The 17,288-nt window shown below is 46.9% G+C and overlaps 2 protein-coding genes across 2 annotated transcripts; both read left to right on the plus strand.

Moving 5' to 3' along the window:
- The first annotated feature begins 6,519 nt into the window (after window positions 1-6,519).
- Window positions 6,520-7,119, plus strand: LOC142866174 (histone H2A-Bbd type 2/3-like). Its single transcript, XM_075999701.1, has one exon. It carries the CDS (start codon window positions 6,615-6,617, stop codon window positions 6,963-6,965), a length of 351 nt encoding a protein of 116 aa, XP_075855816.1. The 5' UTR covers window positions 6,520-6,614; the 3' UTR covers window positions 6,966-7,119.
- A 1,677-nt stretch (window positions 7,120-8,796) lies between these two features.
- Window positions 8,797-15,806, plus strand: LOC142866165 (40-kDa huntingtin-associated protein). Its single transcript, XM_075999685.1, has one exon. It carries the CDS (start codon window positions 8,825-8,827, stop codon window positions 9,929-9,931), a length of 1,107 nt encoding a protein of 368 aa, XP_075855800.1. The 5' UTR covers window positions 8,797-8,824; the 3' UTR covers window positions 9,932-15,806.
- Window positions 15,807-17,288: the final 1,482 nt, after the last annotated feature.

A 17,288-nucleotide genomic window follows, 5' to 3' on the forward strand; every position in this document is an offset into this window, starting at 1 on the left:
GTGAGATGAAGCACACACACTCTACTGGATGCTGCTATAAAACGTGGACACAGCACATGGGGCAGCTATATGAGGACTCTGAACAGTAAATAGAAGCAGGTAGACTGGGGAAGAAGACGACAATTTGAAGCACCACTGAAATAGCAATGGATTTGCCATTTTCCCCCCTTCAGTATCCTTGGCTCAACGTAGCCTGAAAGTTAGAAGTGGGCAATGGCGTGGACAGAGAGCACTCTAGTTATGACCTGAGAAGTGGGAAAATGGAATACTAACTCTCAGAGATAGTGGAGGAAATCCCCAATTTTTCTTTCTTCTTTTCTCCGTACTCTCATGTTCCGGCCCACTGGCAATCCTGTGGTAGCAGTGGTGGTGACAGAAGCAGTGACAGTGGCAGCTGCCAGGGGGCTTCAGGTGCTTAAAACTCAGAAGAAAGGTAACCTTCCTCTCTGATTGTGGGAGCTGTGGTCTCAAGAGGGTGGAGGCAAGTGCCCATGATTTCTTTTTTCCCTATTGGTTTTCCTGATGCATGACACCAGAAGAAGGCAAAGGCACAGTAAGTGTGTGGCAGAGAAGAGCAACAAAAGCAACAACTTTCTGGCTAGAAGTTTGAAAAGGGGAAGCTCAGGGAGCCAGAAAGTTCTGGGGAGGTTACAGAGAGGGAGGTGCTTGGGAAAGTAAGCCCATGAATCTGTGTATGAACTTCTAGCTCGTCCCAAGCTGCATGTGCATGGATGTGATCCTATACACCACACAAAGGACTTTGAGAATTTAACTAAGGGATATAGACCTTGACAGCTCCCATAATGCTGATCATGTTCAACAGAACCAAATATCACTGCAGAGGTTTTGAAAATGGAACTGACACTAAAACCACTGGACAGACATGTGGCCTGAACCCAAATGAGTGGGGAAAAAAATGAACAGAGCCTCGGGGACCTGTGGGGATATGACAAAAGAGCTAACTTTTGTGTCATCAGAGTACCAGAAGAAAAGGAGAAAGGGGTTGGGACTGAAAAAGTATTCAAAGAAATAATGGCTGAAAAATTTTAAATGTGACAAAAGACATAAACCTGCAGATTTAAGAAGCTGAGTGAACCCCAAACAGACTAAGCTTAAAGCAATTTATACCAAGATACCTCACAGCCACACTTATGAAAACTAAAGCCCTAGAAAAAAAATCTTAAAAGCAGGGAGAGAGAAAGGACACCTTACCTATATGGGAAAATCAACTAGAATGACAGTATATTTCTCATTAGAAAACCCTGGGGGCCAGAGGAAGTGGCACAACACTTATTAAGTGGTGAGAGAAAAGGACCAGAATCCTCTCTACAAAGCGAAATTATCCTTCAGGAATGCAAGGGAAATAAAAACATACTCAGCTGAAGGAAAAGTAAGAGAATTCGTTGCCATCAGTCCTATCCTTAGCTGTACCCTTAGAGAAGTTTTCTATATGAGAATCCACTAGCCATGTGGAAAACCTTGGCAGAGTATGACGTGCTCACCAATTGCCTCTGAAGTGGACATTTATCATGCTGCCTGATATTGGGAAGATATGTCTTAGAATCCTCCATGAGCACCTAATACACGTCTGCTCTGGTTTCTGCCTCCAACCCCTCCACTGAAATTGCTCTTTCCAAGGCCCCCAGCAACATCCGCATTGCCTAATTCACTTAAAATGTTTTAATGCTTATCATTCTGGAACTCACCAAGTGTTTCTGAGTTTGTCACTTCTTGCTCAGTTCTCCTGCTGGTTTCCTTCTGAACCTTTGCTCTCTTCCCCTTCTGGTTTGATTCCCTCCCAGTGCAGCCTCCTCCCACTCCCATCTTCTTTTTTCCTATTCGGACACTTCTCCAGTCTCTTTGTGAGAATGTTCTTCTTTTGCCTGCCCCTTAAAAGAAGTTGTCCTTGGTCCCCTTATATGTTCTATCTATGCACTCTCCCCGCATGGTCTCAGCTACATCCATGGCCTCAAGAGCTACGCCGTGACCCCCACATCTACAGTTTCAGTACTGACTTCACTCTTGAACACCCAAGCCATATAGCCTTCATCTCCAGCTGGATATCCCAGAGGCATCTAAAATTTCACATACTCCAAACCGAACTCATCTTCCTACCAATACCCAGACCTTCTCCTTCATCCCACATGTCCAGTAATGGCTCCAAAGTCTGTAGTCACCTCACTCTACCCTTGTGGAGTCATGTCAGAGCCCTTTATCTCTGCCCTCAACACCTCCTCCCCTGCCAACCAACATTGTACTTTTCCACTTGGCTAACTTCTACTCATTCTTCAAGTTTTGGCTCGGACACCATTTCTACAGGAACGTTTTCCCAACCCCAAAAGTCTTTGTAAGTTACTCCTCCTATTGTTCCTACAGCACTGTCTTGGACCATTTGTGTTGCAATAAAGGAATGCCCGAGGCTGGGCAGTTTATAAAGAAAAGCGGTCTATTTGGCTCACAGTTCTGCACGCTGTACAAGAAATGTGGCACTGGCATCTGCTCAGCTACTGGTGAGGGCCTCAGACTGCTTCCACTCATGATGGAAGGTGAAGGGGAGCTGGCATGTGCAGAGATCATATGGCAAGAGAGGAAGCAAGAGAGAGAAGGGGGGAGGGTGCCACACTCTTTTTAACAACCAGCTACCCCAGGATCTAACAGAATGAGAACTCACTCATCACCATCAGGAGGGCACCAGGCCATTCATGAGGGATGCGCCCCCATGACCCAGACACCTCCCTTTAGACCCCACCTCCAACATTGTGGATCAAATTTCAACATGAGATTTGGAGGGGTCAAACAAAACAAACTATAGCAAGCACCTTGAACTTCACCTCTCATAGCACTTATCAAAGTATAGTTTTGTAATTGTCTAGTTCCTTGTCTGTATCTTCCACCAGACCGTGTGAAGGGACCTTATCTATACTGATCACTGGTATTGCCTCAATGCCTAACACAGAGCCTGGCACATAGTAGGCACTCAATAAATATCTGTTGAAGGAATGAGCAAATGAATTATCGTGTCTCTAGGCAGGCTCACCACTATGAGAAATATATAGTTAGTGCCTACTATATGCCCTTTTACTACCTAAACCTTTTATTGAATCTGTCCCCATGTCTTACCTACCAATGTCATTGTCTTAGTTGATATATCTATCATTTCCTGAGTGGTATACTGCAGCAGCTTTCTGACTTTAACATCAGTCTTCTCTGCTCTCATCTCCACACAGCTGCCAGTATGATCTTTCTAGAAGCAAATCAGGTCATGTCACTCTCAAGCTGAAAGACCACAGTGGGTTCACTCTAGCCTACAGGGTATTCTAAAACCTGAGCATAACATAACAGAACCTCCACGTCTTGACTCCTGCCTACCTCTTACCCAGCCACGTCAACCACCACTACCCCGCTGGCACCTTACTCTCCGGCTTTAATGAACTAATTGCCCTCCCCAATGCCTTGGCTTCTCATCATGCTATAGATTCTTTCACACACACTTCCCCCAAGAAGCTTGCCTGATTCACTCCTATTCTTTTTAAAAAATGTTTATTGACCTCTCATTGTATACCACAACCGAGTGGGATTTATCCCACAAATGTAAGATTGGTTCAACATGTGAAAATGAATTTATGTAACATACAATATTAACAGAATGTGGGGGGGGCACTCATGATCATGTTAATCACACAGAGAAAAGCAGCATTTGACAAAACCCAACACCCTTTCATGAAAATATATTCAACAAACCAGGAATAGAAGGGAACTTCCTCAACCTGATAAAGAGCATCTATGAAAAACCCAGAGATAACATCACACTTAATGGTGAAGGATTGGGTGATTTCCCTCTAGGATCAGGAACAAGACATAGATGTCTTTTTTTTTTTTATTTTTTTTTTTTTTTTGCTGCTTCCAAATCAACATTGTACTGAAAGTTCTATTCATGGAAATTAGTCAAGGAAAGAAAGAAAAGGCATCCAGATTGGAAAGGAACAAGTAAAACCATCGCTATTCATAAATAGAATGTTCTTAGATACCCACCTCATCCCTATTTGAATATGCAGTAAATGAGCTCAGCAAAGTTGTAGGATCCAAGATCCATGTGCAACAATCAGTTGTATTTCTATACACTAGCAATGAAAATACACTAGCAACCTGAAAATAAGATTAAGAAAATGATTACTTTTACAATAGCATCAAAAAGAATAAAATACCGAGGAATAAATTTAACAAAAGGTGTGCAAGACATGTGCTCCGAAAATGATGAGACATTGCTGGAATAAATCAAAGAAGAACTAAATAAATTGGAAGGCATTCCGTGTTAATGGATGGGAACACTTAATATTGTTAAGATGGTCATAACTTTGAAGACAATATACAGATTCAGGGCGATGCCTGTTAGAATGCAACCTGCCTTCTTTGTAAAAATTGACAAGCTGATCCTAAAATTCATATGGAAGTGCAAGGGAACCAGATAGCCAAAACAATCTCAAAGAAATAAGAACAAAGTTGGAGGACGCATACTTCCCAATTTCAAAACTTACTAAAAAGCTATGGTAATCCATAAAAGTATGGTACTGGCATCATGATAGATATATTAGGTCAATGTTATACAACTTAGCGTCAGAAATAAACCCATATATTTACGTATAATTGATTTTCAGTAAGGGTGCCAATACCATTCAATAGGGAAAAGAATAATCCCTACTGGATCTCTATCTAACACCATGTTAAAAACAAACAAACAAACAAACAAAAACTCAAAATGGACCACAGATCTAAATGTAAGGGCTGAAACTATAAAACTCTCAGAAAAAAAGATGGTTGTAAATCTCCATGACCTTGGGTTAGGCAACAGTTCCTTCAATATGACACCAAAAACATAGCTACAAAAGATTTTTCTTTTGACAAATTGGACTACATCCAAATTAAAATCTTTTGTGCAACAAAGGACTCTATCCAGAAAGTGAAAGGGCAACCCACGGAATGGTAGAAACATTTGCAAATCACATATCTGGTAAGGGTCTAATTTCCATAATATATAAAGAAGTCCACAGCAAAAAGACAATCAATCAAATTTAAAAAATGGGCCAAGGGCTTGAACGGACGTTCCTCTAAAGCAGATGTACAAAGGGCCAAGAAGCACATGAAAAGGTGTCTTAGCCCATTTTCTGTCACTGTAACTGAATACCGGAGAATGGGTAATTTACAAAGAAAATAAATTTATTTCCTGCAGTTCTGGAGGCTAGGAAGTCCAAGAACAGGGCACTGGCATCTGGTGGGGGCCTTCTTGCTGTGTCATAACGTGGCAGAGGGCATCACATGGTGAGAGGGCAAGGGTGTGTGTATCAGTTCAGGTCTCTCTTCCTCTTTTCATAAAGCCACCAGTCCCATCGTGGAAGTCTCACCCTGATGACCTTATCTAATCTTAGTTGTCTCCCGAAAGCCGCACCTCCAATGAACATCTGAATTTTGGGATTAAGTTTCCAACACATAAAATTTGCAGGGCACATTCAAACCATAGCGACACCATTATCCATTTGGGAAACGCAAATCGAAACCACCATGAGATAGCACTTCACACCCACTAGGATGGCTATTATAAACAAGATAAAATGAAGTAAACAGAAAACAAGTTTTGTTGAGGATGTGCAGAAATCTGGACCCTCATACACTGCTGTTGGGAATGCAAAAGGGTACAGCTCCTATGGAAATCAGTTTGCTGGTTCCTCAATAAGTTGAATATAGAATTACAATATAGCCCAGCAGTTAGACTCCTAGATGTAGACTCAAAAACAATTGAAAACAGGTGTTCGAACAAAAAATCGTATAGGAATGTTCATGGCAGCACTAGTCACAATAGCCAAAAGGGGGAAATCACCTAACTGCCTATCAGCTGATGAGTGGATAAACAAAATGTGGTTTGTTCATACAACGGATCCACATCAATGAACCATAATGAAAACATTATGCTAAGTGAAAGCAGCCAGACATAAGAGGCCATGCGTTTATTGTATGATTCCATCTACAGGAAATCTCGAGAATATGCAAACCTGCACAGACAGAAAGCAGATTATCAGTTGCCAGGGACTATGGGGAGTGTGGAGGTGGTGGGGGTGGGGGTGGCAGTGGCGGTGTCATGTGTGTGGGTGTGTGTGTACGTGGGAGGTGGTGCAGGGTATGGGGAGTGGCTGCTTAATGGGTACAGGGGTTTCTTCTGGGGGGTGGTGAAAATGTTTTGCAACTAGATGGTCGTGATGGCTGCACAACATTGTGAATGTATTTAATGGCACTGAGTCGTACCACCACCCCCCTTCCCCACCCCTCCATCTTTCGCACCACGTTCCCATCCAGTAGAAAACGGGAGTTCCCGCAAGGAGAGGGTCCAGGGGCGAGAGTGAGCAGCATCCTCCCACCCCACGGCCTGCCATTTCTAAGCCCAGGCCTGCTGCCCGGGGGCCGCCTGGGAGGCAATGACGCCACCGGACGTGCGTGTCACGCAGCCGGCTCCCCGACCAATGAGGGACTGGTCCGTGGTCGTTAGGATACAGAGTACTGGACCGAGGACCGGCATATTGAGAGGCATCGCGTCGAGCTACTGCCGGGTGGAGATACCGCACGCAATGTCCAGCATGCCGGGCAAGCAGAGCCGTCGAAGGTCGTCCCGTCGTCAGAGCCAGACCCGCTCTCGCACAGCCAGAGCCGAGCTGGCGTTCTCGGTGAGCCACATGGAGCGCCTTCTGCGGGAGGGCCACTACACCCAGCGGCTGAGCTCCTCTGCCCCAGTTTTCCTAGCTGCCATCGTCCAGTACCTGACGGCCAAGGTCCTGGAGCTGGCGGGCAACGAGGCCCAGAAGAGCGGCAGGAGGCGCATCACCCCGGAGCTGGTGGACATGGCTGTCCACAACAACCCGCTGCTCAGCGGCTTCTTTGGGACCACTACCATCTCCCAGGTTGCCCCAGCGCAGGAGTAGCTGCTGACAGCTGGCTGCCGGACCTCAGCCGTCCTTCCCTCCACCCGTCGGCCCGCCCGCCTGGAGCCAAACTCGCCCCTCTCTCTGGCCGGCCAGGGCAACCCCGCCTGCCCAGGGCCTTCAGAAAGTTCTGTCAATAAAGTGTTTAAGGAAACACACGAGCCTGCTTGAGTCACTTTCCGTCAGAGGGGGTTGTGAGACATCCATAGCAGGAGGGTGGGAAGGGCAGGTGGTGGGGGTCTCAGGGTGTGGTGTGATGGGGTGGGAGTCATGGCTGGCACCTGGCATCCAATAGCGGAGGGAGGGAAGGGCAGGAGGTGGGGGTCTCGGGGCGCGGTGGGGTAGGGTGGGAGTCAGGGATGGCACAGTGGAGCAGAGACATCTATAGCCAGAGGGAGAAAAAGGCAGGCGGTGGGCGTCTCGGGGTGTCGTGGGGTGGAGTGGGAGTCAAGGATGGCGCAGAGGAGCAGAGATACCCATAGCCGGAGGGAGGGAAGGGCAGGCGGTGGGGGGTCTCCCGGTGGGGTGGGGTGGGAGTCAGGGATGGCACAGAGGAGCAGAGCCATCCATAGAGGAGAGAGGGAAGGACAGGCAGTGGGGGTCTCGGGGTGTCGTGGGGGTGGGTTGGGAGTCAGGGATGGCACAGACATCTATAGCTGGAGGGAGGGAAGGACAGGCGGTTGGGGTCTCAGGGCTTGGTGGTGTGGGGTGTGGGGTGTGAGTCAGCGATGGCACAGAGGGGCAGAGACGTCTATAGCCAGAGAGAGAGAAAGGCAGGCTGTGGGGGTCTCGGCGTGCGGTGCGGTGGGTTGGGAGTCAGGGATGGCACACAGGAGCACAGACATCTATAGTCGGAGGGAGGGGAGGAGAGGCGGTTGGGGTCTCAGGGCGTGGTGGTGTGGGGTGTGGGGTGTGAGTCAGCGATGGCACATTGCAGCACAGACATCTACAGCCAGAGGGAGGAAAAGGCAGGCAGTGCGGGTCTTGGTGGGGATGGGGTCGGATGGGGTCATGGCTGGTACAGTGGAGCACAGACATCCCATAGCTGGAGGGAGGGAAGGGCAGACGGTGGGGGTCTCGGGGTGGGGTGGGGTGGGAGTCAGGGATGGCACAGAGGAGCAGTCTCTCCAGGTGACAGTGCAGGGGATGGCCCTGGGTGGGAAGGGCTGGCTGGGGTGGGGGCACAGAAGCCTCCCCCATCGGTTCTGAGCAAGTCACGGCCTGTCTGATGAATTCCCCAGAGTCATGGGGTTCGTTGAGGTGCAGCTCAAGACCATCACTGCGGTGTTGTGTAAAGGCAGCCAGGGTTGGGGTGCAGAGGTGGACGAAGCGGTCGGCATGGGCTCCAATGGGGCAGGGACTTTGGGTGGGAAGAGAGGAGTGATGAGGGGAGCATCCCAGAAATACACAAACACGGAATGAGGATCACGCAGGGTCACGAGTGTAGCTTTGGCCGTGTCCAAACGGAGATGCTATGGGACGCCCTTAGCAACCGAGAGAGACAAGCCGTAACCTAACAACATCTGGCGCCAGGCCCGTCCCCGCCTGCCTCCGAAGGACCCTGGATTTGATTTGCGCACGGGGCAGGCGTCCGGCCAGGCTCCGCCCAAGACCCTTGATTTGCAAATGCCACTCGCAGCTGGGCCAAGCCCCGCCTCCGATCCTGCTCTTTGCATATCACCAGGGCAACGGGGCGGGCTCGGACTCCAGAGCCGGCTCCGACTCCGGACTCCCGAGCGGGCGCGGTCGCGTCGGCCAGCCCCAGGGAGACGCAGGGCACGTCGTGGCCCCCCGCACCGGTGGCGCCGCCACGTCTAGTGGCTGCGTCAGTGCGCCCGGAAGCGCTTGGGACGGCCAACATGGCGGCGGCCGCGGCTGGTCTGGGAGGCGGTGCGGGGCCCAGTCCCGAGGCCGGGGACTTCCTGGCCCGGTACCGGTTGGTGTCGAACAAGCTGAAGAAGCGGTTCCTGCGGAAGCCGAACGTGGCGGAGGCCGGCGAGCAGTTCGGGCAGCTTGGCCGCGAGCTGCGCGCCCAGGAGTGCCTGCCATACGCGGCCTGGTGCCAGCTCGCGGTGGCGCGCTGCCAGCAGGCGCTTTTCCACGGGCCCGGGGAGGCGCTGGCCCTCACCGAGGCCGCGCGCCTCTTCCTGCGGCAGGAGCGCGACGCGCGCCAGCGCCTGGTCTGCCCAGCCGCCTACGGGGAGCCGCTGCAGGCCGCCGCCAGCGCCCTGGGCGCCGCCGTGCGCTTGCACCTCGAGCTGGGCCAGCCGGCCGCCGCCGCTGCCCTCTGCCTGGAGCTGGCCGCCGCTCTGCGCGACCTGGGTCAGCCGGCCGCCGCCGGCGGCCACTTCCAGCGCGCCGCCCAGCTCCAGCTGCCCCAGCTGCCGCTGGCCGCGCTGCAGGCGCTCGGCGAGTCCGCCTCCTGCCTGCTGCTGGCGCGCGACTACAACGGCGCCTTGGCGGTCTTCACGCGCATGCAGCGCCTGGCACGGGAGCACGGCGGCCATCCAGTGCAGCTGCCGCCGCCACCGCCGGGGCCCCCGCCAGGACCCGGCGCGACACCCGCCCTGCCGGCCGCGCTGCTCCCTCCGAACGCCGGCTCTACGGCTCCTTCTCCCGCAACCCTGGGCGCCTTCTCAGACGTGCTGGTCCGCTGCGAGGTGTCTCGCGTACTACTGCTGCTGCTCCTGCAACCACCGCCCGCCAAGCTGCTGCCGGAGCATGCCCAGACCCTGGAGAAGTACTCCTGGGAGGCTTTTGACAGCCACGGGCAGGAAAGCAGTGGCCAGCTTCCCGAGGAGCTCTTTCTGCTGCTCCAGTCCCTGGTCATGGCTACCCACGAAAAGGACACGGAAGCCATCAAGTCGCTACAGGTGGACCTGTGGCCACTGTTGACTGCTGAGCAGAACCACCTCCTTCACCTCGTTCTGCAAGAAGCCATCTCCCCCTCGGGACAGGGGATCTGATGATAAATCACGGTAACCAAATGACTTTGTGCCTGCTATCAAACCTCACACATCCATCCACCTTTGCATTTGGGGAGAAAGAAGAGACGTCGTTCCTGGTTCTCCGTTTTATGTTACCCGTGTTGCCACCGTAGGAATGTAGTTGACGGAAAGTTACCTGTATCCCAAACGCTTATCTCCATAATAGTGGGAGAAATACACATTTCAATAGAATCAGAGTAGAGGACATGGCTCTCTTCCAAAAAACTGCAATGTGAAAATGAGAATCCCTTTAATCTCCGTCCTCCTCTTCTCCCACCCCCATCTTTGTTTTATTCACTTTGTAGCCCGGGCTAGAGTGCCGTGGCGTCAGCCTAGCTCACAGCAACCTCAAACTCCTGGGCTCAAGCAATCCTTCTGCCTCAGCCTCCCGAGTAGCTGGGATGACAGGCATGCGCCACCATACCCGGCTAATTTTTTCTATATATTTTTTAGCTGTCCAAGTAATTTCTTTCTATTTTTGGTAGAGACGGGGTCTCACTCTTGCTCAGGCTGGTCTCTTAACTCCTGAGCTCAATCGATCCACCCGCCTGGGCCTCCCAGAGTGCTAGGATTGCTGGCGTGAGCCACTGCGCCCGGCACCCCATCTTTGTTTTACAGTGACGATTTCATTTTGCACGGCTCCGTCTAAATTCCTGAGCTATGTGATTTCATCGTGACACTCATTGCTTAGACACTAGTATCTCTGTGTCTTTGTGATCACCAGATCCCTCCCTTGACTCACCCGCACTATACTGACGCATGGGAGTCATTTTATAACTTACAACTTTGTTGTTGCTGCAGCCCTAAGTCCAGGATAAAGCTCTTCTAGTACCCTTCACCTGTGGTTTAGATGGACCCCATCTGTACAATGTGACTATCTCATCTACTTGTCAGGGGACAAAAGGCAGCACCACATAGTTCTCTTTCAGCTCCAAGATGTATTCATTTGAAATTTACGGTGGGCCTAGTATGTGAGGCAGTCCTTACTCAGATCCCTGCAATGCAAGTGTGTCCAATGCAACAACAGTTCCAGTGCCAGTGTATCTATTTGCATTGGAATTCACAGTTCTGGCTCTATTCCAGGAGGTATCTGGCATCTACATTGCAACTTTTATTTAACTCAAATATTCAAATCGGAGCATGGCTCTTTGGTATTGTGTGATCACGTGAATGCAAGGCAGTGTCCTCCTGGTTCCCCAACAGCAGGAGGGTGTTGAGTTTTAAAACACTAAGTTTCCAAGGCTTTTTTGTCCAAATGTTACAAATCTTACCGATTGAGTTATTTTTACACTTTTGACAGTGATCATAGGAGCTCTTCAGAATATAACCTCTTTCTCAAACATTCGGCCTTGGGAAAGTGCATCTGTTAGACTGAAATTGTACACAATAACTAATCTTTGGGGCTACTGAGGACACAGTTGGGGGCGGGGGGGTGATGTTTGTGTCTTGTGTTTTTGTTGCTGTTGTTTGGAGGGTGGGGGAGAGGTGTGGGTGGTCCTCACTGTGAGTTAAGTGCCTGGAAATGGGTGGGACTTTTAGGGTATTCTTTTCTCCTTCTAGTTCTACTTCAACAAGGTGGAAGTGATGGGAAATACAGGAGCAGCCCATTTGAGACAGATCCAGCCACCATTCATCTGCTCCCACTTGGCTGCCAGGAAGGGTCCTAGGGAGCCTAGGCCAACTTACTGCAAAAGTGGTAAGGGCACATGCTCCTTTAGTCTTTGGCTTTCTTTTCTTTTTTTTTTTTTTTTTTCTTTTTCCTTTCTTGGTACGCTCTTCTCAACCCTGGCTGCAGGCCTGGCCAGCTGCCTTACTCTGTTATGGCAAAATAATGTCAAGGTGTTACGGAGCATGACTCGTGATACTTTGTTGGGTTCGGGCTTAGGGAGAAGCCTCCTTAGGCCTCTGTGTCAGGGACGTGATGGGAGGGATAACCAGAGAGTCAGGTATTGGGTATATAGGCATAATTCTAGGAAACACTAAAACTCCTTGTTTTCCATTTGCCATCGGCTCACTTATGTATCTCACTCAGAAACTTAAACGGCAGGCATAACCGAGCCAAGGCTCGATTTCAGCATTTCTGACAGTGTTCTCTTGTAATATATCCCTCTAATACCAACATTAACACTGATTTCTAACATGCCAAAGACCAATATTTTTAAAGGACACGATTAGTTTGCTTTTTAACTTGAAAACTGAGGGGGAAAGGTCCTTATCATTTAAATGTTCATGGACAATTCCAAATTCACATTCAAAATATTTTAAACTGTTTAACATGGTGGCAGTGAGCCTTGAAGGGTGTTGGGGTTCCCCTTCTCCCCATTATGAGGTGCTCCTATAATCAGAAATATTGCTTATGAAAGAATATTTTATATGTGGATGGTACAAAGACATTCGAGAACCAAGATGTTGGAGGAAGATGATCAAGAAATTAGTAAATTTAGGCAAGCTCTGGGATCCAAAGGGTTCCGGTACTAAGGATTAATGTTAACTGTCTAGGTATCTACTGCAATTAGAGTAGACCAGCAGTCCAGTCCACAACCTTTGTCTGTAAAGGGCCAGAGAGATAGAAATACGTTAGTCTTTACAGGCCACAGGTGGTCTCTGTCGCATACTCTTCTTTGTTTGTTTGTTTTTGTAATCCTTAAACATGTAACAACCAGTCGTAACTCATAGTCCACACAAAAGCAGACTGCAGGCCAAATTCGTGGGTTATAGTTTGCCCATGCCTGTATAAGAACTCAATGACTGTTTTCTAAAGCAATAAACCTCATAAGAGTGGTTAATAAATGATAAATAAGCAAGTTATTCTTGTCACTGAAAAACAAAGTTTGAAAATAAATGAACTAGGCATTCAACTCTGGATTCTAGGAAACAAACAAACCAAAAGAAAGTAAAGGAGAATTTTTAAAGGTTTGAACAGAAATTAATGAATTAGAAACAGCTCTTTCAAAACCATGTTTGATTTTAAAACCAAGAGTTGATTCTTAGACAACCACTTGCCAACTCTTGATAAAGAGGGAGAAAGACATATATGTGTGTATACAGATACAGATATGTGGCACGGGAAGGGAGATAAGACTCTACACATTTACAGCAGTTTACTCAAGGTGACACAGATGAGAATACCAATAACCATAAAAGGATTGGAAAAGGCAGTCAAGTATGTGTTACTTAAATCATCTGTTACCTAGCTGCTGCTGATTCCTAGACAATTCCTGTCTGCCTGTCCAAGATCTTTGATTTGCATATGCAGCTTACCTGCAAGGCCTCTCCTCACAACATGTCCAGAAGAATTTGGTCCCTTTTCTTGCTTTTCTTCAGAATCCTTGCTTTGCGTATTGTCAAAGAAGAAATTATTAAAAGATTCTTGTTAAAACATGGTAAGAAAGAATTTATTCAGGATTGTAGCTATAGTTACAGGCACCCCTGCAATGGAACTTTGTATTCAGTAAGAGAGATGGGGCTCAATCTTGAATACAGCACGGGTAAGGGAAATTTATAGCCAAGGAACAGGGTAGGGGTCTCTGGTTACTAAGAGGAATCATCAGGGCTGAGGGGCATTGTGGCTAAACTGAGCTAACAGGATTCTTGCTGAATACAGGCCATGATCAGACATTACCTGGGAGATGGTGAAGGATGAGGATCCTGATCAAATATGGAGAATGGAGAGTTCTGGCTAAACTGATTTAGCAGGGTTCTTTTCTAAAATTGGATTTATAAGGAAGTGTACAGATGGGCATGGGGGAAGGTTCATAAACCTGACAAAAATTTGCCAAGCAGAGAATCTTTGTCAGTATCTCCAGGGAAACGGCACCTTAAGGTTGGAAAGCCATTGTTGTACTTGTTTGTGAGACCCAAGTTTTTAAAGTACATCTATGTCTTGTGTAGTTTCAATTCGATTAGAAAGAAATTTTATGCCTACTGCTTCTCTTCCAGGGTATTAATCTGTTACCAAATGTTATTTTTTTTGTTTTTATTATAATGGGGGCATAACAGCTGTCCTTGCACTTTGGAGAATTTTGAAGAGTTAAAAAGAAATATATAAAAGTTATATATAAATATATAAAATATATTAAACTATATAACTATAGATCATATATTTTCAAATTTATAAAATTATCTCTATATTAAGAACTTAATACTAGGGCTAGTACTGGATGTAGTACACACAGTGTTATTACTTTTTTATTGTTTATTTTTTATATTATATGATAAAATTGACCCCTTTTGGTGTCCATTTCTATTAACATGTGTAGATGTGTGAAATCAGCAGCACAATCAAGATGTAAAATGGCTCTATCAACTCAGAAAACTCTCTCATGCTGCTGCCCCTTTATAGTCCCTTTGTCTCAGATCTTGACAACCGCTCCTCTTCATCTCTGTAATACTACCTTTCTCAGAATGTCTTGAAAGTGGAATCATACAGTATATCACCTTTTGACACTAGCTCCTATCACTTATCATATTGCCTTTGAGGTTTATTTAGATTGTTATATATCAGTATTTCATTCTGTTTGATTGCCAAGTATTATTCCATTGTATGTATGTATCATAGTTTGTTTAACCAGTCACTTATTGTAGGACATTTTGGTTCATTCCAGGTTTTAGCAATTTTGAATAAAGCTACTATTTATATAAACATTCATGGATAGGTTTTTGTATGGACATAAGTTTTCATTTATCTAGAGTAATACCCAGGAGTTGGACTTCTGAATCATTTGAAAACTTCCCTCATGCCCCTTCCCAATTGGCCTCACCCTCATCTCCCAGAAACAACCACTGTTCTTATTTTTTTCACCACATACTAGTTTTGCCTACTCTCGAACTTCAAATAAATGTAATTATAGATGTAAGTACTTTCAGTGAAGCCTCCTTTAGTCAACATAATGTTTTTGAGATTCATTCATGTTGTATGTATCAATGGTCCATTCCTTTTTATTACTCAGTGTTTTTTAGCTGTATTGACAAACCACATTTTGTTTATACACACCTATTTATAGACATCTGGCCTGTTTCCAGTTTTTTGTTAGTATGAAAAACATTCATATGCAAGTTTTTGTGTGCACATATGTTTTCATTTGGGTAATTCCTAAAAGTAGAAATGTTAGGTAGTAGGTTAGGTGTATTTCTAGTTTTATAAGAAGCTGCTAAATTATTTTCCAAAGTGGTTGTACCATTTTAAACTCCTATTAACTATGTGTGAGGGTTCTAGTTGTTCCATACCCTTGCCAACATTTGGTGGTGTCGTCTTGTTAGTTTTAGCCTTTCTAGTGGATGTATAGTGATATCTCATTGTGGTTTTAATTAGCAAGTACCTAATGACTAAAGATGTTGAACATATATATAGTTTTTCAATAGAGTAATGTTAAAATCTCCAACTAGGATTGTAATTTTTCTAATATCCGAATAACCACTCCAGCTTTCCTATGCCTTCTGTTTGTGTGATATATGTTTATGCATCCTTTTAATTGCTCTGTGATTTTATATTTAAAGAATATCTCTTATAGATAGTATATAGTTGAGTGTTGCTTTTGTATACAGTGTGATAATTGCCTTTTAATTAAATTGCTTTTTTATATTCAATGTGTTTATCAATACTGTTGAATTTAGACCCACCATTTACCATTTGTTTTATGTTTATCCATATGCTTTTGTTCCTCTGTTCCTTCTTTCCTGCCTTATTTTATGTTAATTGAATATTTTTTTTAGAATTCTGTATATCTCTACTGACCTTTTAGCTATACTTCTTTGTATTATTTTTAGTGATTACAATAGTCATAGGAAAAAGTCATGGCTTTTCGCAGTCAACTTAGAGTCAATATTTTACCACTTCATATAAAATGTGAGAACTTTGCCAATGTAGTTACATATACTACCTTTTTTCCTTTATGCTACAATTGTTATATGTATTATATCTACATAGTAAGTGCACAGTAAAAGGTTTTCAATTCAGAAACACTGGGGAAGATGGATGACTAGAGACATCAGGTGCCAGATTGTCCCAGAGGGAAAGAAGAGTTTCGAATAAAGGAGAGGGGAGAATGGGCACAGCTCAGATGTAGTTTGGAGGGAAAGGTGCCCAGAGCCTGCTGGAGACTTCTTGGAAAGAAACTGTGAAGCGGAAGAGGAAGAATAAAAAATATATTGGCAAAGATCAACCCAAAGAAGCTCGGAGCCCAGTGAATGGGTTGGTGAGGGTTTCATTTCTCCTTCTCACACACCTCCATCCAGTAATGAGCAGGCTGCCAAGTTGCTTGGAAGCTTTTCCACCCTCACAAGCCCAAGTGCTACTGCGGGCACTGAACTGGGACCTTTTTTAAAATAAAGCATTGGGCTTTCAGCCCCTTCAGGATGCCCTCACTAGTACCCACAGCCCAGAGCAGAGAAGGTAGTCACCAAACTGCTTTTACAACCACTCCAGGGAGCTCCAGCCCTTTACTTTTCACATCACCTGTTCCCATACAGGCAGTTCCCAAGGCCTGCCCAGACTGTGGGGGCCCTGGAGAACTTGTGTGATCCCAGAGCTTGGACATTCCGTGCAGGATTCCTTCCAGGGAGAGGGACCAGAGGAGCTGAAGTGCCGGCTCTCTTCCATTTAGGCCCTTTTCCCCCTCTGCCCTTCCCCTACCCATTGCAGCCAAGAGTGCCATTTGAGCTGAGACTTTAAAGGGCGGCCACCTCCCCTCAGCTGGTGTACCCTCCAGTCTGAAGTTTACACAGAGAATGGGACCCATACCATTCCCCTTGAGGACCTTCAGTGGACCCAGAGGTGCTCGGTCTGGGAGCTCCACACTTTCTGACACTCCCTGGAGATGCCCACCAGTGAGACAGACATGCAGGCCAAATCCCATACCCCCAGGACTCAATCGGGTTGCTAGGGGGCACAGAGGGGAGATTTGAGAGCTGGACTCAGGAGGCAAGGGAGCCCACATGGGCAGAACTGACAGGAGAGTGCTGTGTGGGTCCGAGCTGTGGCAATCTGGTGGAACACCCATTCCCCCACAGGAAAGCTGGGCTTTTGGACTGGGCCAGGTCCTAGGGCAAGGAAGTTCCCAGCTAGTTGTGCCATTGCTTGATGATTGTGGGTGCCTGTTTGTAACCAGACACTGGAGGGAGACTCCTCACAGGGGTAGAGTGAGAGGGGCAGAGCTCAATCCCAATAGTCAGTTGGTGAATTGCAGATGGCCCCTTCCCCACAAGCAGATGTTCCAGTTCAGTGAAGCTGCTTTGGCCCCTTTCCCAGTGGCTTTCCCCAGAAGCCTTTGATCCCTGCCAAGACAGTTCTAGGACCTACATTTATGGAGCCTGAAGGCAGCATCACCTGACCTATATC

The sequence above is a fragment of the Microcebus murinus genome, unplaced genomic scaffold (genome assembly GCF_040939455.1).
Source record: "Microcebus murinus isolate Inina unplaced genomic scaffold, M.murinus_Inina_mat1.0 scaf001_hap2_Mmur4.0, whole genome shotgun sequence".
NCBI lineage: Eukaryota > Metazoa > Chordata > Mammalia > Primates > Cheirogaleidae > Microcebus > Microcebus murinus.

Coding starts and splice junctions, on each gene's coding strand:
- LOC142866174 (XM_075999701.1), top strand. CDS start 6,615: ATGTCCAGCATGCCGGGCAAGCAGAGCCGTCGAAGGTCGTCCCGTCGT.
- LOC142866165 (XM_075999685.1), top strand. CDS start 8,825: ATGGCGGCGGCCGCGGCTGGTCTGGGAGGCGGTGCGGGGCCCAGTCCC.